Source organism: Prionailurus viverrinus, chromosome C2 (assembly GCF_022837055.1).
Source record: "Prionailurus viverrinus isolate Anna chromosome C2, UM_Priviv_1.0, whole genome shotgun sequence".
Lineage (NCBI taxonomy): Eukaryota > Metazoa > Chordata > Mammalia > Carnivora > Felidae > Prionailurus > Prionailurus viverrinus.
The window spans coordinates 26,799,619-26,826,724 of NC_062569.1; the positions used below are offsets into that span (position 1 = coordinate 26,799,619).

General features: G+C 39.1%; 1 protein-coding gene across 1 annotated transcript in view; it reads left to right on the forward strand.

Moving 5' to 3' along the window:
• The window catches only part of COL6A6 (collagen type VI alpha 6 chain), a 165,858-nt gene that overhangs the window by 103,562 nt on the left and 35,190 nt on the right, over positions 1 to 27,106 (forward strand). Inside the window, exons 24-32 of the mRNA XM_047873987.1 lie at positions 2,826 to 2,888; positions 7,479 to 7,541; positions 8,331 to 8,381; positions 10,492 to 10,527; positions 11,252 to 11,314; positions 23,061 to 23,123; positions 24,194 to 24,229; positions 24,345 to 24,381; positions 26,267 to 26,278. Coding sequence (XP_047729943.1) covers positions 2,826 to 2,888; positions 7,479 to 7,541; positions 8,331 to 8,381; positions 10,492 to 10,527; positions 11,252 to 11,314; positions 23,061 to 23,123; positions 24,194 to 24,229; positions 24,345 to 24,381; positions 26,267 to 26,278 — 424 coding nt within the window. The remainder of the gene's footprint in view (positions 1 to 2,825; positions 2,889 to 7,478; positions 7,542 to 8,330; positions 8,382 to 10,491; positions 10,528 to 11,251; positions 11,315 to 23,060; positions 23,124 to 24,193; positions 24,230 to 24,344; positions 24,382 to 26,266; positions 26,279 to 27,106) is intronic.

The following is a 27,106-nucleotide window of genomic DNA, read 5'->3' on the forward strand; positions in this document are numbered from 1 at the left end:
GGCTCTGTCTGCATCTATCCATCCATCCATCCCTCTGTCCCTCCATTTGCCCATCCATCCCATTTTGGAGGGCTTTCAAACAAGATAATCTCTCACTGTGCTCGTGTGTGCTCAAAGTGACTACACATGAAGTAATCTCCCTGAACTTATTTCATCTCATAGAGCTCATTATGTCTGAAGGAAGCACAGAAAGTGAACTCCTAGGCCAGACTTCCAATTTATGCCTTTGGTCAAGGATAATTGAAATCTTTTTACTTCATCGTCCTGTGAAGTACACAAACATTTCATACGGAAAATCAAGTTAAACACATTATTTCATCCCTCTTGGGGGATTTTCCTGGAGAGGTGAATGGATAGATGAATGAATGGGTGGATTGAGAGGTTCTAAGTACTCTACTAAGTACCTAGGTACTGTACTAAGTACCTAGAGACAAAATTCCAGAGATATGAAGTCAATAGGGTATATTCCTTCAAGGAATGTACAGGCTAGTATCTAGTGGATGAGAGAAAGAAATGAATGAAGAACTACATACAGAGTAAAGGAATCTGTGAGACCCAGTATAGCCAGGGGGTTCAGGTATTCTTGAAACAGTGATGCTAAAAATAAGATTTTCAGAACAGGGAGATTGTACCTCTCTCCAGATGGAAAAATGGACCAGCTAAGGGAAGAACTTGCACAAGTGTGGAGATATAAAACAAGAAGTATTTGGTGACTTCAGATGGTTTAAGCATAAACATACAGTGATTGAAGTAGTCACAGATGACAATGGAGACATGCAGTCCCAACATTTTGAGGGATTTTGTGTATTAATAAATAAAGACCATAAACTTTATTCTGAGAGCTATTCAGAATTTCAGAAAAAGTGGCAGCATTAGCCTGACATTTTAAATCCAAAGGAAAAGTCATGAAGAATGGATTAGAGAGAGCCCAGGCTGCAATCAGGGAATCCAGGAATTTAGACAGAATGCAGGAAGGCCTGAAGATAGATGATAGCAATAGGAACAGAAGAGAGATGTATACAGAAAGGCATAGAATCTGTAGGACTTGTACTTGATAGGTTTTGTGAGATAAGCTAAGGGAGGGGTCTATGATGATTCCTAGTTTCCACCTTGGGCTTCCTTAATAAAGAGAATGAACCCAAGTATGACTTGCAGTAAATCTAATTATCTTTGGTAATCAGTTCCAATAGACATTTTAACTTATGGGTCTGGCGTTTAGTTGAGTGGTCTGAACTGGAGATCCAAATATTTAGGGGTTATTTTGTAAAGTGATATGTGAATCTATGGGGGAATCACTCAGAAAGAGAGGATTAAATGAGAAAATAAGATCAGAGGAGCCTCAGGGCACATGGAGATTTAAGAGGCCAATGGAGTCTTTGAAGTTTGCTAAGAAGAGGCCAGAGAGGGACCAGGAAGGCCATGGTAACCAGTGTTACAGAACTTAATGGAAAAGTTTCAAAGAATACATGATCAAAATCAACTAAGGTAAGAACAGAAAACATCCCGTGGATGTCACGGGAGCTAGCTCCATGAAGTGGTAGGACTGAGAGTTAGAAGGGAAAGGATTGACAGCTATGGAAAGTGAAATTGAGATTCTTCTTTTAGGATAAATAAGGGAGAGGGAGGAGAAAAAAACGAAGATTGTGGAAAGATTATTATCATCTTCGTGGTAACCAATATACTATTTAACAGTCTTTCCTATTAGGAAATTTTTTATGTCCAACTTAGTACATCCTTAATTTTTTCAAGATAAAAAAGATTAATGTCATAATTTTTTTTTCTGAACAAAATTTGCTAAGTAGCATGCTTACTACACAGATATGGTTTGTTTATTTTTAAATTACAGTAACCATGGCAAAAAAGAAATTTGAAAATGATTTCCATTCATTGGTGTTGGAATTATTACAAGTACCTATGTAAACATTTTAACTAAAAGAGATTTGTGTTGCCATATGTTTGGATATCCCAAAGGAAAAATTTGATCCCAAGTGTTAGTAACATGGGAAGGCAGTTGGGCTGTGTCTGAATTGGGATTTTTAAATGGTTAGTTCTAAAGCTATTCCAATAAAACATGCTTTCTAGAATGCTAAAGAAACTTCTATTATATCAAACAGATTTTCCATATTGACGTGTGGTATATTTATCCACCTGTTTAACTTTTGTTACGTTCTTCAATAAGATCTTAAAGATTTCTTTATATGGGTCTTTATCTTTCTTGTTAAATTCTAAATATTTTAGTTTTTTTTTTCTAACGGTAAATGGGGATTTATGTACATTTGCTTTTCTAATTTATCAGTAGGGAAGGGAAAACTATTTCAGAACATTTATCCGGTACACCTGAACATATCTTGTTATTAATGCTAATTATTTGGCGGGAAGTTTCTTGAACTTTCTGTTTGTACAAATTATATTAGTTGCAAATAAATATATGTTTACCTTTAAAAAAATGCTTTCTAGCAAAACAAAGAACCAGACAGAATACAGTTAAAGACAAATGTCGTTTGGAATGCCTTCTTTAAATGTTAGACATTTTAGCAACATCTGCTGTAAAAGCAAAACAGTGAGAATGTAAAATCTCTTTGGAAAAGAAGACTCACAAGGAAGCATGATCAGTTAGGCCACATCTGGCATGAATTACTTTATTAATTTTCTTTTATTTACTAGTTTTTATTTGACAGCTGTGATACTTTTTTCCAGAGCAGAAATCAGTAAAGCCATAATTCTTTTCCCATCTGTGGTTCATTTTCCTCTTAGAAGAGACACAGAGGGTTTAAGGGGAAGTTGCTTTATGTTCTGCTATATTTGCAATCCTTGTTTTGTTTCAGGGGCCTCCAGGACCAGGAGGAGAAGCAGGGAGTCCAGGCCATTTGGGAAGCCAAGGAAATAAAGTAGGTCACATTCTTTAAGCCCACTAAAGTTAAGGTTTTCTCCTCAAAGTAAGTGTGTCTGGTTGTATTAGCCAGAGCCCTTTCAACACAAAGGAGAATATCTTATTGCCCCTACACCCTGGCTTAATTCTTAGAGAGCCAACAACATCTAAGGACGTGGGTGTGGACAACAATGAGGTCAAGGATTCCAGCTCAGCATAATTTCACGAGGGGCTACACCCAATCTTAGCCTGGGGGAACCTCAGGGAAGGAGGACTGTTCTGGGACAGGCCTTCCTTTGACCTTCTCTTTTTCCTTCCTCTCCTCTCTTCTTCCTTATTTGTTTCCTTCCATGCATGTAAACCTTTGCTGAACACCTTTAAAGACAAAGTCACTGTACTGGCATTCTGTTGGACTAGAAAGTCAGTTTCAGGAGAGTCGAGCTCTTTGACTGTTTTGCTCACTGATGCATCCCTAGTACTTTGAACGGTTCCTGGCACATAATTGCTTAGAAAATATTTGCTTAATGAAAGAATTTCTGGGTTGTATAATAAAGATGACATGGAGTCAGTCCCCACAGAATTTAGAATATTTTCAAGACAATAATCTATGACATAAAGTAGTCCAGGATATGGGTCTGAGAATGGAGGTTAAAATATAGTGTTTGTAGAAGTATTTCCGGGCTGGGGAAAGAGGCATCATAGAGGATACAGACTTGGAGCAGACCCTAGAAGATAATAAAGACTTTGGTAAGCAGAGAGGAGGCATGGAGGGTTTCAGGGAGAAGAAATCACATGAAGGAAAGCACAGGGTTGGAAAATCCTGGGAAGTGGGTATTTGGGGAAGAAGATGATCCTGTCTGGTAGGCACATAAAAGACAAAGTCTGTGGTCACTTGCTTTGTTAAGTAGCAAGTACAGTGCTATTTATAATTTTTTAATGGAGTGTATGAACACAGCCAGACTTGGGAGGATTTTGAATAGGACACTCAGTGTAGAAATATTTGGAACGCTGAGAGATAGGAAGCTAGGAGACTAGTGGGTACGTTCTCATAGTCTCTAAGACAAGCAACAATTGGATGATGTAACAGGGTGAGGACAGGAGGAACTCATCATGATTCTGGAAGACTCTTCTAGTAGGAAACTAAGGTATAAAGAAGAGGGCTACGTGATTTGTGGGCTTCTTGCATGCGTGTAGCACCATCCCAGAAGCAGGAAAGTCATGAGAAAGGGCAGTGTAGGAGTGAAGGGAACCACTTGGTTTGGGGAATAGAGGAAAGAGTTTATGGCTGGTCAGAGTTGTAGGTTTCAGAGGCATTTGGATTCTTAAAAAGACTCTTAGTGGTATCTATTTGTAAGAAGGGTAAGGGGAGACAGTCATTAGAAAGGAGGGGAAAGAGGGGCGCCTGGGTGGCGCAGTCGGTTAAGCGTCCGACTTCAGCCAGGTCACGATCTCGCGGTTGGTGAGTTCGAGCCCCGCGTCAGGCTCTGGGCTGATGGCTCGGAGCCTGGAGCCTGTTTCCGATTCTGTGTCTCCCTCTCTCTCTGCCCCTCCCCCGTTCATGCTCTGTCTCTCTCTGTCCCAAAAATAAAATAAAATAAAAAATGTTGAAAAAAAAGAAAGGAGGGGAAAGAAACAGAAATGCACACTGGGTGCTGAGAAGAAGAGTTGAAGAAGGAGAGGTCAATTGTATCAGCTAGTGCAGAATAGATAAGGGGAGTGAAGAAGCCATTGCTTCTGGTAGCTAAGATGCTCCAAAAAAGTTTGAAATGTAGCGTTTGAGAGAAGGGGAAAGAAAGGGAGATAGCCTACAAAGAACTGAACAATGCATTGGAGAGGAAGAAATGGATTCAGGGCTATAAACTACTCTTTGAATAAGCAAGACTTGGGGGCAGAGAGAGGGTATTAACCACCAGTATAGGACTGATTGAAGCTGGGTATTTGTTTTCAATGATAGGAGAGACCGTCTGAGTAGAGAGAAAGGAGAAGATTGAAGATGTCAGAGTAGGTAATTAATGGGGAAATTTCTTGACACAGAGGGTGAGAATGAGAACATGAGAAGAGAGGCTAGCTTTGTTATGGAGAACTGCTAAGAAGGGCTGAAGTGATGGAGGCCAGCGGTCAAGTTGTAAGGACTATTGACTGGAGGGCGAAATATGAGATATGTGGATGACAGGGATAATCAACTCCAACAGGAAAGGATTGCTAGAGCATGCAGTGTAGCAATAGTGCTCTGGAAAGGAAAGTTTGGAACAGAAACAATGCTGCCTTCTTGCCCTTGGGGAAGGTTGCAGGGGAAGTGGTGTCACTGATGAGAACCAATTATCTTACAATGAGGTAGGATGTGTGTTTGTGTGCAGCTTCATGGATGCATAGAGGTTTGCTTGTGAGAAGAAAGCAATCCATTGGATGAAACAAAAGGGACCAGGAGATAGGTCGGCAGGAATGGAGAGCTCCTTGGGCCAGTTATAGGTGAGAGTGTGGAAGGAGATAGATAGGAGCAGGGTAGCTGTGCCCAAAAGATCATTATTAATAACAGGGACTTTTAAAGACGAAGAGGCAAGAATTTGGAAATAAGTACCCTCAAAGCAAACCCAAATCCTTTGGGAAGTCCCAAGATAAATTGAGTCCTCTGGATTCATTGTTAACTGAGATGAGCCCTGAACACTTACTCCTACCTTACAACAATAAGCCCAAGTACCCAGGGACACAAGCAACTTACTGGTTAATTCTGGGCTCAACACCTGACTGTACCAATAGTAAAAGTGACCCCGTTCAAGCCATTTGGCTTCCCTTGTTTCTGTACCTTAAAACAGATGTTCTCAAATTTCACTGTGTATAAGAATCAGCGGAGGGGCACCTGGTGGTTCAGTCAGTTAAGCGTCCAACTTCAGCTTAGGTCATGATCTCACAGCTTGTGAGTTCCAGCCCTACCTTGGGCTCTGTGCTGACAGCTCTGAGCCTGGAGCCTGCTTCAGATTCTGTTTTCGTCTCTCTCTCTGCCCCTTCTTGGCTCATGCTTGCTCGCTCGCTCTCTCTCAAAAATAAACATTAAAAAAAAAAAATCAGCAGAGAAGCTTATTTAAATAGGCATATTCTTGGGCTCTAATACGAGAGACCATACCAGTGGAGTCCAGGAATTTCCTTTGCATGTGGACCTGAGGTAGTTGTGAGGCAGGTGGCCCCAGAGCCAACTTTAAGAACCACTACCCTGGAAGAAAGGTGATCTTCTGCTTCCCAGCCATGGAACCCAACTCTGTATTACTCTGAGTTCAGTGCTAGTGGACATTTGTCCATTTGCACTTCTCACACTTAACTGGTTGCCTTTCTGTCTTTAAAAATGACTTAACCACTCCCACTCCCAAAGTGTGGGCTGGGTACATTTCCACACTCCTTTCTAAAGAGTACATTATGGGAAAGACAGGGAATGACTAGATAGTGGAGAAACATGACCAACACTACCTCAGCCAAATGGTCAAGGTTAACATCAATAGTGATAGCCATGTTGATAGAATGTTCTCTTGTTATGTTTTAATGAGAATGGCACTTTACCTCTGTGATCTTTACCCCCTAAACCCATAAAATCCACCGTAATCATGAGAAAGACCCCAGTTGAGGGACATTCTACAGAATACCTCAGCAGTACTCCTCAAAACCATCAAGGTCCTCAAAAACAAGGAAAATCCGATAAACTGTGTCACAGTCTAAAGGAACTTAAGAAGACATGATAGGGTATCTTGGATAGGATCCTGGAAGACAAAAAGGATATTAGTTAAAAACTTAAAAAAAAAAGCTGAATAAAGTATGGGCTTTAGTTAATAAGAAAGAATCAGTATTCATTTATGCATTGTGATAAATGGGCCCTACTAATGTAACTAATATAATGCTAACAATAGGGGAAGCTAGATGTGGAGTGTATACAAACTCTCTGTACTACCTTGCCATTTATGTAAATCTAAAATCTAACATCTTTTTTCTTTTCTTTCTTTTTTTTTTTTTTTTTTTTTTTTAAGAAAAGGAGTTAACCTTCTTTTGTAGAGCTGTGTTAACTTTCCCAAGTAGCTGGACTGTACTCAACATAATCCTGAGATTGATTTATAACCCACAGTAGATGGTCTACTAGTCAGAAGTCAGAAACAATTGCCATGAATGTCGTGCTAACTTGGTTATCTTGATTAGCACTTAAAACTAGATTAAGAAGTCTCTTGTCTTTGCAGCAGCCAGATGATTTGATGGATCATCTTGGAAAACAGTTTTGTTAATTTTTTAAAACAGTACAGAGCTTCTTCTTTGACTCATGGTAAGACATTTCCAAGGGTGCGGTTCATGGTACTGAGCTGCCAAGATGGCAACTTGCACTAAACAGTGTATCAGTCTTGCTGGGACTTCGTTCGTCAATGTAGGAGACCTCACTAGCCAACAACAGCCAATTCCTTGCATTGCTTATACAACTCGCAGTCCTGACCACAAAGCCATTGTCACTGTGTTCGGTACAATGACATGGATGCAGTTGTATAACTAACTATTATCTTAGTACCGTCACTGCTCATTTCCTTTATAAAAAAATAATAACAAGCCTGACAAAGACACATTTCACTGTTTTGTTTGACAGGGAGAACCTGGAGATTTGGGAGAAAGAGGACCTATTGGCCTCCCCGGTCCTCGAGGCTTGCTGGTTTGTATTTGATCCCTACTTTTGACGTGGCCCTTGGAATCTTTTATTTCAATAGATATCACGTATGGTTCTCTGGGGCATGTATTAAAGATACCACCCAAGTCTAGCTTTTAGCTTTCCAGAAACTGAGATATTATCCTTAACTTGGATTAGTTCCTTTCCTAAGGTGGCCACTTGCCCGTACCAAACACCCTGGCCAGGATGCTTTTAAAACCAAATGATAAACTGGACAAAAATGTGTCTTGAGCATCCCCGTAACCCTTCTTCTATCCTTTCTGCCCATCAGAACCTGTTCATCAGAAACTCAGCCCACCCTCCCCCAGAGCTCAGGACTTGTCGCAAAGACCTTCTGCAAGGGTCTGACAGTAGCCATTGACCAAGAATTTAGAAGGCCTTATTTTCATCTAGCAAACTGAAAATGGATTAGAGCTGAGGTGTCAAAAATACAGGTGTTAAACAGAAGCACCACTACCTCCGTTTATTGACATGACTGTATGCCTCAAATTTTCTCATTCGGTCCTCATAATAACATCATGAGTGGTTATAACTTTTAGTTCCACTTTACAAATGAAACAAGTGAGACTAAGGGACAGTGCACGGTCTATATCTGTCACTGAGAGTTATCTTTAGTGCTACTATCACCAAATGTCAGTGGCCAGCTCCAGAGGAAGTATCCTGCTTCCTAACTTCTCCTAATCAAACCAAAAACCGCGTGTCTTGTTTTCTTGTGGATAAGCCTGCCTCCAGTCTGTAGTCTGGGATGTTTGTAGTTAATGCCTTTGTTTACAGGGCGATGATGGCCCTCCAGGTTATGGCAGCATTGGAAGGAAAGGAGCAAAGGTAAGACATATTGACTGGAAGCTGAAAATTTTCATTTATTTTTTGTGCTTTTTTTAGTTTTGTTGGTTTTTTTTGTTTTGCTTTGTTTTGTTTTGTTACATTTAAGAGGGAAAAAAAGCAGTGAATAGGGCAGTCTTGGATATTTAGAGATAGATTTTGATAACTTATTTGCTGATATCCCTTGGAGAATGTGGTAGAAGAAAATACAATTTGATGGTTTAAGGCACAGGCAACAATTGAAACTTGAAATTAATTTTCTGTTCTCTGTAGAGATGTGCGGCCAGGGCCTGACTTTTTACAGCCTGAACAGTGCCTCTAATCTTAGCAGCCCTGTGCTCGAGTTTACTCAGGGAGGCATTCCAAAATTTGTTCTCTTAATCTGTTTAACCATTAGTGAGACATTTCACGGGGCCTTTTTAACGTGCATTGAGCCAAGCAATAACTCAAAAATAAAAACTTTTAACTCTGTATCAGAATTATAACTTTATATTTTGAATATTTAAGGATCTGGAAGTAAGATAAATTTACAAAACCAGTGATTTCTGTATATAAATAATAACCACCTAGAAATCATAATAACAGTATCCACAAAAACATTATGTAGTTAAGAATATCCCTTCTGCAAAATATTTGAGACCTATGACAAATAATTACTGAAATATAAAACTTTACTAAATGGAGACATACCAAAGTCTTGTTGGAAAGTCTAAAACATTATAAAGGATCAATTAATTCCAAGTGAAATCCCACTAGGAATGATTCAAGAGACTGTCTGGAAAAATAAACCCTAAAAAGCTAAAATTTCTTTGAAAAAAAAAATCACTAATGAATGAGGCATTTCCAGTGAAATTTTCTTTACAGAATAATTGAAAACAATCTCAATATCTGATAAAAGAGAAATATTAAGTAGCTAATAGCATTAGAATATTCACCCTCTTTAAAATGAATATATATGAAGTATGTAGTTATGTAAAAAATTAGAAAAGAATACTTATCCCAGTTATGCTAAAAAATGCATTTTGAAGGGCTTAAAGAAAAAATGACTAGGGGCACCTGAGTGGCTCAGTTTGTTGAGCGCCGACTTCGGCTCAAACTATGATCTCACAGTTTGTGGGTTTGAGCCTCACATCGGGCTCTGTGCTGACAGCTCAGAGACTGGAGCCTGCCTGATTCAGATTCTGTGTTTCTCTCCCTTTCTGCCCCTCCCCTGCTTGTGCTCTGTCTCTCAAAAATAAATAAACATTAAAAATTTTTTTAATTAAAAAAATAATAAAATAGGACAAAATATTTTTTTTAACTTTTTTTAATGTTTATTTTTGAGAGCAAGAGAGAGAGAGACAGAGCATGAGCAGGGGAGGGGCAGAGAGAGAGGGAGACACATGTCTGAAGCCGGCTCCAGGCTCTGAGCTGTCAGCACAGAACCCGACGCAGGGCTCGAACTCGTCAACTGTGAGATCATGACCTGAGCTGAAGGTGGATGCTTAACCGACTGAGCCACCCAGGCGTCCTAAAAATAAGAAAACAGGGCAAACCATTTCTAACGGTTAGTTCTGGGTAGTGAGATTTGAGTAATTTTTCTTCTTTCCATTCTTTTCTATTTTATATATGTTTGAGGAGATACTACATTTAATAATCAGAAAATAAACTTCAGTTTAAATCATTGTTTTTTCATCAAGTGGGGATTATCAGACATCCTCAATTATAGTCTATGGACTAAGTAAGGTAAACAGGGAACCAGAAAACAAATGATCACATTTAAACTCTAGGTTTCCCAAATTTCTCCATTGAAATATGTTCTAAGAGGACTATTTCAGAGACACTCGGCCATATTACCAGCTGTCTGTTATGTATCTCCAGTAGAAGGAGAGCTGCTTTATAATTCCTCAGATGTGTGCATTTATCCACTTAGGTTGTCATGATATTTTGGTACAGTTTAATTTAGAAATTGGAGCTAGTTTCTCAAGTAATGTTGTACATTTTCATTTATAGTTGTTTTGGCCCTTGGCTGATTCAGAGATACTAAAACCAAATGAGGCAGCAGGCAAAATCAAAGTCAGGGCAAACCTACATCAGTGATACGTATATTAATTTTCCATACTGTTAATTATAGGGGCAAGAAGGATTTCCTGGAGAAAGTGGACCTAAGGTACCGTGCACTTCATATTAAGTAGAGATCAATCAGAAATACTCCTGAGGCTGTGAAATGTATCCTAGGATGATAGAAGAATAATGATCAATGAATAAAAAGAAACCTTTATGAGGAAAAGGGGGGAGAGAGAGAAGCAGGCTTTTTTTTTAAATTTCATTTCTAGTTTTTAAATTCATAAGTAAAGGAAAAAAAATCACCTTTATTTTTCTTCTCACATGGACTCCTTCCCCTCTATCATAATGTGTTTTCTTCTTGGCTCAAAGGAAAGTAAATTGTAAAGAAACCCAAAACCTGCCTTCACCTGGCTCGGTTTTTCCAATGTGATTATAAATCACCTTCTGATAATAAGTTAGTAATGATGCCCTCTACCTTAAAGCTTTCACTTTTGCTAGAAACATTTAGTGAGTTCAGTAAATGCCAAGTTCTGTGATTCAATCAGGGCGCAGAATAAAAAGCACGGACAGTTCATGTCTCTGAGCTGACTGTGTTGTGGCTGGAAAGAGGGAGGCAGAGTAAAACAATGAAGCAGGCCTGTGCTGTGTAGAGAGCCATAAAACGGGGGAGGGGAGAAAGGAGGAGGGGGAGGGCAGACACTTCAGAGAAGACTCTTGAAGATTAAAATGTATATGAAAAATGTCTTCGTGTTGGAATCCATTTAAAAACACATTGAGATGTGGCTCTTGGATTTTAATTACCATTTTATTTTTCTGAACTTAATTAGGGTGAGACTGGGGACCGTGGTGGTCCAGGAGAAACTGGACCCAAAGGAGCCAGAGGCAAAACGGTGAGCATCTTAGATTCCAAGGTCTTACAACCTCGGCTACTTTGGGAAGTCCTTCCCATGCTTTTATACTCATTTGACTTGTTACTTGTTCCTCAAGACTTGCAAAATGTTCCTCAAGACTTGCAAAATGTGTGTGTGTGTGTGTGTGTGTGTGTGTGTGTGGTTAAGGCATACCTGGGGAAGGAAATGGATATATGACTCCTCTTTCAATGCCAGCAAGAAGGCAAAGACGTATATGCTCTTAGTGAACAAGTTCACCCATTCTGGCTGCCAACGTACCATTCTTTTTTTTTTTTTTTTTTAAGTTTATTTTTGAGAGAGAGAGAGAGAGAGAGAGAGAGACAGTGTGAGTGAGGGAGGGGCAGAAAGAGAGGGAGACCCAGAATCTGAAGCAGGCTCCAGGCTCTGAGCTGTCAGCACAGAGCCCGACGTGGGGCTTGAACTCATGAACCGTGAGAGATCATGACCTGAGCTGAAGTCAGACACTTAACCAACTGAGCCACCCAGGCGCCCCTTCATTCTTAACACTGGAAATAAGACTTTGTTATAGGAATCCTTGTAGTCAAAAATTTGCACTGGAAAATATGGTCAGTTTCATCCTGTCTCCCTGGCAGATTTAGTGCAGCCTAAGGCCCGTTGGCGTCTTGTTCTTCGCTATTAAGGTTTTGTTAAACTACTTTTGATGAGGTATTTAGCTTAATACCCATTTAGCTTAAGAGAGTATGTCTTAATTTTTATGAAAAAGTGTTTACACTTTTTCATAAATGAAGGGACTGAATATGTCCTTATTATTCCATAGGGGGACTTGGAAATTTCCTAATGTCTTGTGTCCAGCATAGCTCATAGGCATTGGCATATTTGGGTTCCAGCGGGTTAAGAATGGATTTTTGCATTGGTTGACTTTGTATATCTCCACTGGGTATAAATGACGTGGCTGCTTTGAGAAAGAGACATTCTTCTGATCATTGTCTCTCAATAAATTTCTTTGTTTTTTTTTCTTCAGCACAGCACTGACTGGGTAAACTGATCTTAACACCATATTAATTAACAGGAAAAGAAAAACAAAGTCTGATATAACTTGATACTTGAGGTGGTTTTCCAGTTTTGTCACTGTGGTTAATTTTATCCTGATCTGAATTTTTATTAAGCACAACAGCTTTATGTACAGAGATTGGGTTTTTTTTAGGAAAAAAACTGTTTAATTGCCTGCTCTTCTAAGGGATTGTGTGGTGGCTTGTATGCTCTCCTATGTGTTCATTCTCTTTTGCATTACACTTGGCCATTTCTACCTCTATGACTCTCCAGGATTTTAAAATTTTTATTGAAATACAATTGATATACAATATTATATTAGTTTCAGGTGTGCAACATAGAAATTACATAGATCACAAAGTGCTCACCATGATGTATAGTCACCATCTGTCACCATGTATTATTACAATATTATTGATCATATTTCCTCTGCTGTACTTTTCATCCCTATGACATATTTATTTTATAACCGGAAGTCTACCTCTTAAGCCCCTTCACCCACTTCACCCACCCCTCCACCCACCTCCCCTCTGGCAACCACCAATTTGGTTGTCCCTTCTATCCATGAGTCTATTTCTGCTTCTGCTGTTGTTTCTTTGTTCATTTGTGTTATTTTTTTAGATTCTACATATAAGTGAAATCATATGGTATTTGTCTTTCTCTGACTTACTTCACTTAGCATAATAACCTAGAGTCTATCCATGTTGCCACAAATGGCAAGATTTTATTCTTTTTATGATTAACATTCCACTGCAATATATATCCCATCTTCTTTATCCATTCATCTGTTGATTGACACTTAACATTGCTAAGGATGTTTATCTTTTCAGATTACTGTTTTTATTTTCTTTGAGTAAACATTCAGAAGTGGAATTACTGGGTCATTGTGTTTCTATTTTTGATATTTTGAGGAACCTCCATACTGTCTGCAACAATTTACATTTCTACCAGCAGTATACCAGGGCTCCCTTTTCTCCACATCCTTGGCAAACTCTTGTTATTTCTTATCTTTTTGAATCTAGCCTTTCTGGTAGGTGTAAAGTGTTATCTCACTGTGGTTTTGATAGTCTTTTCCCTGATGATGAATGCTGTTGAGCAGATTTTCATGAGTCTGTTGGCCATCTGTATGTCATTTTAGAAAAATAGGGGCGCCTGGGTGGCGCAGTCGGTTAAGCGTCCGACTTCAACCAGGTCACCATCTCGCGGTCCGTGAGCTCGAGCCCCGCGTCAGGCTCTGGGCTGATGGCTCAGAGCCTGGAGCCTGTTTCCGATTCTGTGTCTCCCTCTCTCTCTGCCCCTCCCCCATTCATGCTCTGTCTCTCTCTGTCCCAAAAATAAATAAACGTTGAAAAAAAAATTAAAAAAAAAAAAAGAAAAATAGCTGTTCAAGTCCTCTGCCCGTTTTTTGATCAGATTTGTTTTTGTGTTTGTGTGTGTGCATGTGTGCATATCACATCTTTATCCATTCGTCTACTGATAGACACTTAGGTTGCTTCCAAATCTTGGCTGCTGTAAATAACGCTACAGTAGTGGCGCCTGGGTGGCTCAGTCGGTTGAGCATCCAACTTCGGCTTAGGTCCTGATCTTGCAGTCTGTGAATTCAAGCCTCACATCGGGCTCACTGCTATCAGTGTGGAGCCTGCTTCAGATCCCCTGTCTCCACCCGCACCCCCCCACTCCGCCTTCTCTCTCTACCCCTCCCTCTCTCTTTCTCAAAAAGAAATAAACATTAAAAAAATAATGCTGCAATAAATACAGGAGTGCATATACCTTTTCAAATTAACATTTTCATTTTCATTGGGTAAGCATCCGTGAATTACTGGGCCATATGGTATTTCTATTTTTAATTCTTTGAGGAACCTCTCTACTGTTCCCTACAGTGGCCGCACCAATTTACATTTCCACCAACAGTACACCAGGGTTCCTTTTTCTCCACATCTTCTCCAACCAAAACTTGTCGTTTCTTGTGTTTTTGATTTTAGGCATTCTGACAGATGTGAGGTGATATCTCCTAGTGGTTATAATTTGCATTTCCCTGATGATGACTGATGTTGAGCATCTTTTCACATGTCTGTTGGCCATCTGTATGTTTTCTTTGGAAAAATGCCTATTTGAGTTCTCTGCCATTTTTTTTTTTTTTTACCAGATTGTGTGTGTGTGTGTGTGTGTGTGTGTGTGTGTGTGTGTGTGTTGAGTAGTATGCGTTCTTTATATATTTTGGATATTAACTCCTAATTGGATATACCTTTTGCAAATATTTTCTTTCTTTCAGTAAGGTTGCCTTTTCATTTTGTTGCTGGTTTCCTTCATTGCACGAAAGCTCTTTAGTTTGATAATAGTCTCATTTATTTTTGCTTTTGTTTTCCTTGCACGAGGAGACAGATCCAGATTAGTGCCTATGTTTTCTTTGAGGAGTTTTATGATTTCAAGTTTTACATTCAGGTCCTTAATCCATTTTGAGTTTATGTTCGTGTATAAGAAAGTGGTCTGCTTTCATTCTTTTGCTTGTAGCTGTCCAATTTTCCCAGCATCATGTGTTGAAAAGACTGTCTTTTCCATATTGTATATTCTTGCCTCCTTTGTCATAGATTAATTGACCATATAAGCATAGATGTATTTCTGGGTTTTCCATTCTTTTGTATTGATCTATGTGTCTGTTTCTGTGCCAGTATCATACCATTTTGATTACTATAGCTTTGTAGTATATCTTGAAATCTGACATTGTGATACCTCCAACTTTGTTTTTCTTTCTCAAAATTGCTTTGGGTATTCAGGGTCTTTTATGGTTCCATATAAATTTTAGGATTACTTATTCTAGTTCTGTAAAAAATACCACTGGTATTTTGATAGGGATTGCACTGAATCTGTAGATTGCTTTGGGTAGTATGAACATTTTTAACAATATGAATTCTTCTAGTCCATGAGCATAGGATATCTTTCTACCTCCTTGTGTTTTCATTTTCTTTCATCAGTATCCTATAGTTTTCATAGTATAGGTCTTTCACCTACTTGGTTAAATTTATTCCAGGGCATTTTATTCTTCTTGGTGCAATTACAAATGTGATTTTTTTTCCTTAATTTTTCTTGCTGCTACTTTGTTATTAGTGTACAGAAATGCAAGGGATTTCTTATATTTTGTATCCTGTGACTTTACTGAATTCCTTTATTTTCATAGTTTTCTGATGGACTCATTAGGGTTTTCTGTATATAATGTCATCTGCAGATAGTGACAATTTTACTTCTTCCTTACCAATTTGGAGTGCCTTTTATTTCTTGTGTGATTGCTGCAGCTCAGATTTCCAGTACTATGTTGGAAAAGGTGGTGAGAGTGGACATCCTTGTCTTGTTCCTGATCTCAGAAGAAATGCTTTCAATTTTGTACCACTGAATATGATGTTAGATGTAGATTTTTCATATAAGGCTTTTATTATGTTGAGGCAGCTTCCCTCTAAACTTATTTTGTTGAGAGTTTTTGTCATGAATGGATGCTGGGATTTTGTCAAAGCTTTTTCTGCATCTATTGAGATGAGCATATGATTTTAGTCTTCATTTCATTAATGTGTTGTCTTGATCCAACAACTTGATTTATTTTATTTGTGGGTATTGAACCTGTCTCACACCCTGGAATAAATCCCACTTGACTGTGGTAGATGACCTTTATAATGTATTGCTGAATTAGAATTGCTAATAGTTTGTTGAGAATTTTTGCATCTATATTCATCAGGGATATTGGCCTGTAATTTTCTTTGCTTGTAGTGGGTTTCCCCCCCACACCCCAATTTTGGTATAAAGGTAATGCTGCCCTCATAGAATGAATTTGGAAGTTTTCCTTCCTCTTTGTGTTTTGGAATAGTTTGAGAAAGGTAGGTATTAAATCTTCTTCAGATGTTTGGTAGAATTCACCTGTGAAGCCATCTGGTCCTGGATTTTTGTTTGTTATAAGTTTTTTTTTTTTTTAGTTAACAATTCAATTTCATTACTGATAATTGGTCTGTTCAGATTTTCTTTTTTGATTCAGTCTTGGAAACAATATGTTTCTAGGAATTTATTCATTTCTTCTAGGTTATCCAATTTGTTGGCATATAATTTTTCAGAGTAGTCTCTTTTGATCCTTTATACTTCTGTGCTGTCAATTCTACCTTGTCTCTTAATTCTAATTTAAGTCTTCTCTCTCTCTCTCTCTCTCTCTCTCTTTCCTTGATGGGTCTGGCGAAAGGTTTATCAATATTGTTTAGCTTTTCAAAGAACCAGCTCTTAGTTTCATTAATGTTTCCTATGATTTTTTTTAGCCTCTATTTCACTTATTTTTGCTCTGGTCTTTATTATTTTCTTCTAACTTTGGGCTTTGTTTCTTCTTTTATTTTCTTGTTCCTTTAGGTATTGGTTAGATAATTTATTTGAGATGTTTCTCTTTTATTGAGGTAGCCCTGCATTGATATAAACTTCCCCCTTAGAACTGCTTTTACTGCAACCCAGAGACTTTGAACCATTGTGTTTCCATTTTCATTTGTTTCTAGGTATTTTTTTTTAACTATGCATGGTATGATTTCAATTCTTGTATACTTATGAAGGGCTGTTTTGTGACCCAGTATGTGATCTATCTTGGAGAATGTTCCATGTGCACTCGAGAAGAAAGTATATTCTGTTGCTTTGGGATGCAGACTTCTAAATATATCTGTCAAGTCCATCTGATCCAACATATCATTCAGGGCCCTTGTTTCTTTATTGACTGTGTGTCTAGATGATCTATCCATTTCTGTAAGTGGAGTGTTAAAGTCCCCTGCAATTACCACATTCTTATCAATAAGGTTGCTTATGTTTGTGAGTAATTGTTTTATATATTTGGGGGCTCCCGTATTCGGTGCATAGACATTTATAATTGTTAGCTTTTCCTGATGGGTAGACCCTGTGATTATTATATAATGCCCTTCTTCATCTCTTGTTACAGCCTTTAATTTAAAGTCTAGTTTGTCTGATATAAGTATGGCTACTCCAGCTTTCTTTTGGCTTCCAGTCGCATGATAAATAGTTCTCCATCCCCTCACTCTCAATCTGAAGGGGTCCTCAGGTCTAAAATGAGTCTCTTGTAGACAGCAAATAGATGGGTCTTGTTTTTTTATCCATTCTGATACCCTATGTCTTTTGGTTGGCGCATTTAGTCCATTTACGTTCAGTGTTATGATGGAAAGATATGGTGTAGAGTCATTGTGATGTCCGTAGGTTTCATGCTTGTAGCGATGTCTCTGGTACTTTGTCTCACAGGACCCCCTTAGGATCTCTTGTAGGGCTGATTTAGTGGTGTCGAATTCCTTCAGTTTTTGTTTGTTTGGGAAGACCTTTATCTCTCCTTCTATTCTAAATGACAGACTTGCTGGATAAAGGATTCTCGGCTGCATATTTTTTTCTGTTCATCACATTGAAGATCTCCTGCCATTCCTTTCTGGCCTGCCAAGTTTCAGTAGAGAGATCGGTCACGAGTCTTATAGGTCTCCCTTTATATGTTGGAGCACGTTTATCTCTAGCTGCTTTCAGAATTTTCTCTTTATCCTTGTATTTTGCCAGTTGCACTATGATATGTCGTGCAGAAGATCAATTCAAGTTACGTCTGAAGGGAGTTCTCTGTGCCTCTTGGATTTCAATGCCTTTTTCCTTCCCCAGATCCGGGAAGTTCTCAGCTATTATTTCTTCAAGTACACCTTCAGCACCTTTCCCTCTCTCCTCCTCTGGAATACTAATTATGCGTATATTATTTCTCTTTAGTGCATCACTTAGTTCTCTAATTTTCCCCTCATACTCCTGGATTTTTTTATCTCTCTTTTTCTCAGCTTCTTCTTTTTCCATAATTTTATCTTCTAGTTCACCTATTCTCTCCTCTGTCTCTTCAATCCGAGCCATAGTTGTCTCCATTTTATTTTGCAGTTCATTGATAGCATTTTTTAGCTCCTCCTGGCTGTTCCTTAGTCCCTTGATCTTTGTAGCAAGAGAGTCTCTGCTGTCCTTTATACTGTTTTCAAGCCCAGTGATTAATTTTATGACTATTATTCTAAATTCACTTTCTGTTATATTGTTGAAATCGTTTTTGATCAGTTCGTTAGCTGTTGTTATTTCCTGGACGTTTTTTTGAGGGGAATTCTTCCGTTTCGTCCTTTTGGGTAGTCCCTGGAGTGGTGGGGAACTGCGGGGTACTTCCCCTGTGCTGTCTTGAATAACTTGCGTTGGTGGGTGGGGCCACAGTCAGACCTGATGTCTGCCCCCAGCCCACCGAGGGGGCCACAGTCAGACTAGTGTGTGCCTTCTCTTCCCCTCTCCTAGGGGCAGAATTCACTGTGGGGTGGCATGGCCCGTCTGGGCTACTTGCACACTGCCAGGCTTGTGGTGCTGGGGATCTGGCATATTAGCTGGGGTGGATCTGCAAGGTGCACAGGGGTGGGAGGGGCAGGCTCAGCTCGCTTTTCCTTTGGAGATCCGCTTCAGGAGGGCCCTGCGGCACCGGGAGGGAGTCAGACCCGCCGGAGGGATGGATCCGCCGAAGCATAGCGTTGGGTGTTTGCGAGGAGCAAGCAAGTTCCCTGGCAGGAACTGGTTCCCTTTGGGATTTTGGCTGGGGGATGGGTGAGGGAGATGGCGCTGGTGAGCGTCTTTGTTCCCTGCCAACCTGAGCTCTGTCATCCGGGGCTCAACAACTCTCCCTCCTGTTGTCCTCCAGCCCTCCCGTTCTCTGAGCAGAGCTGTTAGCTTATAACCTTCCAGATGTCAAGTCCCGCTTGCTGTCAGAACACACTCTGTCTGGCCCCTCCGCTTTTGCCAGCCAGACTCGGGGGCTTTGCTTGGCCGGCAGGCTGCCCCTTTGCCCCGGCTCCCTCCCGCCAGTCCATGGAGCGCGCACTGCCTTGCTGCCCTTCCTACCCTCTTCCGTGGGCCTCTCGTCTGCGCTTGGCTCCAGAGACTCCATTTTGCTAGTCTTCTGGCGGTTTTCTGGGTTATTTAGGCAAGTGTAGGTGGAATCTAAGTGATCAGCAGGACGCGTGGTGAGCCCAGCGTCCTCCTACGCCGCCATCTTCCCAGGATTCCCTCTAGGTATATATTTTTTTTAATTTCCTCTTTGATTCCTTCAGTGACCATTGGTTGTTTAATAGCATGATGTTTAGCGTCCACATATTTATGTTTTTTTCCAGTTTTCTTGCGATTGGTTTCTAGTTTCATCCCATTGTGATTAGAAAAGATGCTTGATACAGTCTTCTTAAATTTTTTGATACTTATTTTATGGCCTAATGTAATCTATCCTGGAGAATGTTTATAGCACTGCAGTTCATGGCTTCAGGGGTGGGTTTTCTGTGGTTTCTGTCTCTCTTCCATCTCTCCTGCCATTCTCTTTGTGGTCCCTCTATCCTTTGTTGTGCAGATGTTGTCAGCCCTCAGTTCTTCAGAATAGATTGCTCTATAGGTAGGTGTAGATTTGGTATGCCCTTAGGAGGAGGTAAGTTCAGGGTATAACCATGACACCATCTTGGACATATCTTGCCTGTGTAGATGTTATTTATATAGGTTTTAGGGATAAAATAAAGAAACTGCTCTTTCCCTCCATCCTGCTACTCCTAAGAGGACTGCATCTCAGCTATAATTCTTTTCCTCATACATGTTTTTGGATGACTATCCTTTAAACACTAGGCTCTCAAATATAAATGACTGATATAATTAGAAAAATAATTAGAAAGACTTGCAAATTAATCCACATGTCATCTGCATTGAAATATCTCTGGATCCTTTCCCTTAGCTTTTTAATGAAATAGTTTACTCTTGAACATTGGAAGCATGCTAACAAGTTCAGCTGTTTGTTGGGTTCTTGTCCCCCAATGCCACATTAATCATTTTTATAAAACAATGAACCAGTGGGAAGCATGTGAACTTTTTCTTTTGGACTCTGATTACTTGAATTTCCTTTTTTCCCCACAATTCATCACTGTTTGTAATTTATTATTTCACCTGCCAAGCTGCTTTTCCCATATCTATGTGAATATTTCTGTGTTTGAAGTTGAAGTTTAAACACTGAAAACCTCCAGGTTTTCCTTCTGAAAAAGCTGAAGTTTTGATTGGTTGTTTTGCCTTAAATTTTGAGTGCCTCTTCAGCTTTCTTTGAATGATTACATTTTTAGTTTTCTAAATTGTCATCTTGTTTTTTTTTCCCCTAACTGAAGGATTTTCTTTTACTTTGCCATGATTTTTTAACCTATCTTATTTTATTTTGTGTTTATATGTGTGTTTGTGTGGTTATTTTTTAAATCAGGTTGACACATGTACATACTTTAAGGTAGGGTGTCTTAACCTCAGCACTATTGACATTTTGGACTGGATAATTCTTAGCTGTTGGGGATGTCCTGTGAATTATAGGATGGTTACCAGCATCCCTGGCCTCTACCCACTAGATTCCAGTAGCACTGCCCTTCTCTACCCTGCCCCAATATGGCAGCCAAAAATGTCTCCAAGCATTGTCAAATCTCTCCCTTGAAGGGCACAAAATTCTCCCTAGTTGAGAACCACTGATTTAGAGAGTCAAATATAATTTTACAAAGCTTCTGATGGGAAAAAATGGCAATCCCTCTGCCCCTTATCTCTTTTTTCTCTCCTATTTTTCAGGTTGTCTTTTTGCTCTACTTTCTGCGAGATTTCTTTGACATTATTTTACAGTGTTCCCTTCATGATTTAATTTTCAAGAGCTTGTTTTTGTTCTCTAAATATGCTTTATACTATCCTCCCTTGTTTCATAGCTGAAACATCTTCTCTTATTGTTCTGAGGGTATAAATTAATATTTTTACAGTCTTCTTTGCCCAGCATAGTCTTTTTCCTACAGTTTGTGTTTTTCTGTTTTGATCTCTATTTCCAGCATGTCTGGAGAATGGGCTATCTCTTCCTATTTAAGAATTGAAGACCAAAAGGCTAATTGGAAGCCCCAAAGACATTGATAGAGCTGGTCAACTACAAGGTTTACTGAAGAGTGATCTGGCTAAGTTAGTTCTTTACTGACCAGACCTCTGATATCGATATCTTAGGTCTTCTTTGTCTAGTCACATTCCCCTGAGAAGATTGTTTCAGTTTCCTGCCTGAAGATGAAGGTCTGACTGTAGCTTTCACGAAGCCACATGGAAAAGGAAACGTGAAGGGTCTCATATCTATTTCACATACTTTAATTGAATTGCCCTGTTTGTAGGATTGTACCGTTGGCTCTCAACTCTGTCTGGAGTTCCCTGGTGCAGATACCTCAGTTTTGCCTCTGTTGTTGGAGTGGAAAAAAGGATATTCACCCAACCGTAGACAATAGAGAGGAGATTGGGGGATTCCTAAACTGATTTGCAACCAGTCCTCCTTATTTCACCCCTTCCTTTCACCTCCACTTTTGGAGGTACCAGGTGCTGCCAATTCTTGAGCCTTCTGGAAGTGTGTTATAAAACACAGGGGTTCTTGGCTTTCCCTGCTGCTGGCTTAGGATACAGCCTTTTCAGATCAGCTAAGTCATTTAAAACTTACACATCTGCTTTCTAGCCTCTGAAGGTTTATGGCTATTGTCTTCTTTCTCATTCTCTCCATTTTTTTTAATTTTTTTTTTTTTTATTTTTTGGCCTTAAAAAAAAAAATCTACTTACTATCATTTTAATGCGACTTTGAGAGGGAGCAGAAGTGTAAATGCATATGTTCAATCTGCCATTTCCCTCCCCACCCTGAGAGGCTAATCTGTATCTTCTAAAGTAAATATGATCAGCAAGTTTTTTTCACTCAACCCAACACACTGTAGAATACGCAAAGGACATCAACAGTTATTCCCTGCTTCCTAGACAATGCTTGTAAAAATTAAGTTGATTTTAGCCAACTTGATTTTTTCATTCCTATGAAGATTGTAAATCCCTTGGCATTTTGAATGAACTAAGGAATGTTGCCCTAATTTTTAAATTAAATTCTAGCCTTCTTTATGATAAATTATATTGTTAAATGCACACGGAAAAATTCCTGGCATGTAGTGAGTAGCCAACATCAATTGTTTTTATTACAGCTGTTATTCATTATTTTATGATAAATATCTGCAGCCAAATTTTAAGCATTTTCTTCTTGTTTCAAGGTTTTTATATTTAAATTTTTGTGTTTCTGGGTTTTTGATTTGTTTGTTGTCATCTACCATCTCATTTAGATAAAAATATCTCCTTTGATCCAGCAATTCCAGTTGTAGCAATATTCCCTAAGGAAATAATCAGAATTGCATATATAATTCTGTAGTGGTGTAGCTTATTACAACAACCACAAACCTAAATGCCAATAATAAGGGACAAATGAAAGAAACCATGGTATGGTTGTGTAATGAAATATTATGCAGCCATGAAAAGTGATTTAAAAAATAATAACATGAAAATTTCCAGAGATACATTTAGTTTAAAAGATAGCGGGAAAGAGTATAAAATTAGATTTTAAAAGAATATATGTATATGGAACCATATAAAAATACCAAAAGAATAAAAAAGTCAAAGACTAGAAGAAAAGACATCAAATGTTAACAAGGATTATTTGGGAGCAAAACAATTGCTAAAGATTTCTTCCTTTTGTGTGTTTTTTGGAAATCTCTGTGTTCTAAGATAAAAGCGTATTGCCTTTGACATTTAAAACACAACAACAGACACCTATACGTATATGTATAAATATAATTTTAAAATAAACAAATTTTGCTTTGAGATATCCGCTGGGCTTCCAGGAGAGATGGGATCCCCTGGGGAGCCAGGACCTCCTGGACGCAAGGTAAGTTGAAAAGTCCTAAATTACACCAGATCCTTTTCTAAATAAAAAGTGCATGGAGTCTTCATTGTCCAAATGTGTATGCTTTCTGTCTTTGCACCTTAGTGACTATTTTCACTACTTTTCCACATTTATGTGCTTTGAGATAGGAGGGGGTAATGCTGATTAAAAATCAGTTGCCATTTCTTGTGAGTTGAGGGGATTTTGAGCGAGGAAATGAAAAGTATTGGACTAAAATGTGATTTCCCAGTTGTCAGTGAATTTATTTGCCCAATCCTTGTCCTCTTATATTCAATAAGTGGTTAGTGAATGAAGGGAAGTGGGAGGAAATTAATAAACAGTCAATAAATGATCAAAGTTGCATTCACATGGAACTTATTTTTGCCAGGAGTTTGGGTGGGGCTTGATTGCGTTTTTCCTTGGGTGTCTCTCTTTGAGAGTAGCCAGACTCTTCCTGTTGCTAAGATGGAATTGAATAGGTGAAATTAAAACCAATTCCACTTTGTTCTTTTCCCAATCCAGGCAGTTCTGTATATATGTATATTCATTCATTTTTGGAAAACTGTTGGGATTACCTTTCCAGATGTTCAGTTTGAGTCTGGTCCCTTTGTCATCCAACCAAAGATGGGAACAGAGGAAGGTTCAGTTCAGCTGTTTGGTAGCCAAGGCAAAGCACAGGGTTAAGGAAGTCTGAACCTCCCTTAAGGACGGGCAGCTGTAATGGATAGTTCATCCTTATCTAATTCTAAGCCATAAACCTGCTCCACAGCTCTCCATGCCCGTGTTAAGTTTTCAGCTCATCCTTAGATTCTAGATGACCCTTGTTGTCCAGAGATGGGGCTGGAGGAAGGTGGCCTTTGGAGGTTTGTGTTCATCAAGGTTGCTGCTTACAATTTATTTCCCCTAGAATGTTACTCTTAACTTGGTGATGACGATCCTCCTACATGTATTCCTTTTTTCCCCTCTAACTTAAGAATAAAAACTTTAGAAAATTTCACTTTCTGAGGGTAATGCACATTCTGGCTACTGATGTGTGTGTGGAGCAGTGAGACCACATTTCTTTTGTTTCCTAGGGTGTGAAAGGGGCCAGAGGATTGGCTTCATTTTCCGTATGTATCTCCTGATTCCAACAAAATGCTCTGTACTTCATTAAGTTTATTTATTTTTAGACTTGAAGACCTGGCAGTCAGTCAGTTAATTCTTTGTTTTATTTTTGAACTGCAGACGTGTGAGCTCATTCAGTATGTACGGGACCACAGCCGTAAGTACCCTGCTTAAATTGATCACCCAAGTTGTCAAAGCATTCATAGAAGAAGAGCAGTGAATTATGCCCTCAGAATTGAGACAATTTACCAGCCAATCTCTTAAAATTACAGATGCCACTGCATATATTTTGAGTCAGCATAGACATAACTCCTTCTCTGACCGCCATCATGTCTTTTGGAACCTGTCGCAAGCACTAATTAATAATCTATCTAGTGCTTTTAACCTAGGGAAAATTGAGATAGGAGGTCAGAACTCTACCGATGGTGAAATCAATCAGTGGAGAGTAACACTGAACTTTTAAAGATGATTAATACCTGACAATAACACAAGATTGAGTTCATCTGGTGTGGAAGCCAGCTGTCATAATAGGGTGTCCTGATGGGTGGGAGCATTTAGTTTGGTTTATTGTTTATTACTTCTTTTCTGGAAAGGATGCTTGATTACTTTTAGTTGGAATGATTGATTCGCTTATAAAATTATTCATTTTGCCTACATATTTTTTCTCTTTCAAAATTTTTAAAGCGGAAAGTGCATTTTGATTGGCAAATGCTCTTTTGAATTTGCTTTAAGGCCCTAATAAGCAGCCTCTTCTATAAAGATATATGTTAGCACCATTAAAGGAATTCCAGGTACAAGATGAGTAAATAATTGACTGTTTGACGTTCATCTACAAATACGCAATGGCTTCCCAAATAAACACTATGACTGAAAAATTCCTTCAAGGTATTTTGAGGAAGAAAAATAGACAAACTAGAGCCCGTTTCTGCAGAGAGCCTTGGTCTCAATGACATTGCCTTTTTAAACCTTTGAATGCAGTGTTGATCGTAACTCTCCCTTTTGGTACCATAACAGAACCATCCATGATGAGAATCAAAATATACAAGGTCATGAAGGCCAGTTGCTTTGGGCTGAATTAACACAGTGGGCTTTTTAACATTGGAGCCATGTGAACCATTATGATTCAAAGGTAGATCCAAGTGTGATGCCCAATCTTTTACAATTTGAGAGGCTTAATACAAAATTATAAATCCAAAAGTAGGTACAAAATTATTTCCAAAGAAAGTGTGGTTTAGAACAGGAAAGGAAATCACGACCAGCGACTTCTGCCTCTTCTAGAAGCACATGATCACATGAACACATGGCTAGGTCCCTTCTCAGGGTCTTGTGCCATGCAAGTGAGAAGTTGAAAGCATCACGGTCGAGCGGAACTCTCTGCAGCGATAGAGGTATTTCACCACACTGTTCAATACAGTAGCTGCTAGCCACCTGTGACTTTGAGTACTTGAAAGATGGTTAGTGCTACTGAGAACCTGAATTTGTTTCATTTAACTTTAATTCAAATGTAAATAGTCACATGGGGCTAGTGGCTTCCATATTGGACAGTGCCGACCTAAAGCTTATTTATGCTTCATTTACTTCAGAGTAAATCCACCTCTGATGTTCACACACACACACACACACACACACACACACACACACACACAAATACATATTTGTATTTGTGTGTCTGTACATAAAATTAACACCTATAGATGCACACATGGGGAAAAAATTAAAGAGAGTTAGGAACTTTTAATTTTCCAAATTCCGTGTGCCTCTCTGTAGTATAATGTTCCTTCCCAGGCAAAGGTTCTTTCCCTCTGACAGCTGGCTGCGGGCTGCTGATTTATGACTGCATATTGTCCCGCTTCTCCCATCTTGTTTTTGCCAAGATTCTGGGATCCGTCTGCATTTTCTCCAAACCTTTTCTGTTGCCTTGATGTTTGAGTCATCTGCAAAAAGCACACAGGGCAGAGCTTCTACTGCCATGACTTCCCTACACGGTACCGAACTCTGTTCTACCAAATAATAACCCAGTCTCCTTTGTTCTTCTTCCCCAGCTGGCGGCCATGGTAAGTAATCTTTATTTACAGCAAGTTATAATCAAGCTCCAAAATGTCATACGTCTGGAAAGACGAGTTAAAACAAAGTGTTGCCTGCCAAATGATATAAATTTTATCTGAGCTGCCTTTGCTGCCTCATACTGGTAGCACAGACCCGCCTCCAATAAATCGCTCAGCTTTAGCTGAGTCTCCCGGCTGTTTCTCAACTAAGTGGTTTGATCTTTTAATTAATATTTTAATGAGTAACATTACCATTAACCTTACCATTACTTTTTTTTGGTAATAATAAGTCTCCCTCCCTTCATTTTCTCTATTGTCTCTGTAATCTAGTGGTTAAGAATTAAGATGTAGTAGGCAACTACCCTCTTACACCCTTATACCGTATACCTTATGTATAAACCCATCAACCCGTGCCCTCTAGTTGCATTTTCATTCACTCCACAAATATTTATTGAAAGTGTCATTATGTGCTAGGTACTGGGGACACAGGGCTGAATAAGATGGACATAATTCCTGTCTTCAGAAGCTTCCATTCTAGCAGAGGGTCCAGATGATAAACACGTGCACGAAATATGGAATCCAAAGGTTGCTGTGAAAGAGATAAAGAACAGGATGCTCTGTCACAGAAGAATGTTAGGGGATGGGAAAAATGCTTTAGGATGGAGAGCTCCTCCTTGAGGCAGTGACATTGGAGTTTGGACTAAAGAATAAAAAGAAGGCCAGCTTATAAGAGCCAAGAGAAAGAACCAAATGCAGAGGCCATGATACAGGACAGACAGACCTAGGCATTTTCTAGGAACTGACACAAGTCCAGTGTGCCTGAGATATAGGGAGGGA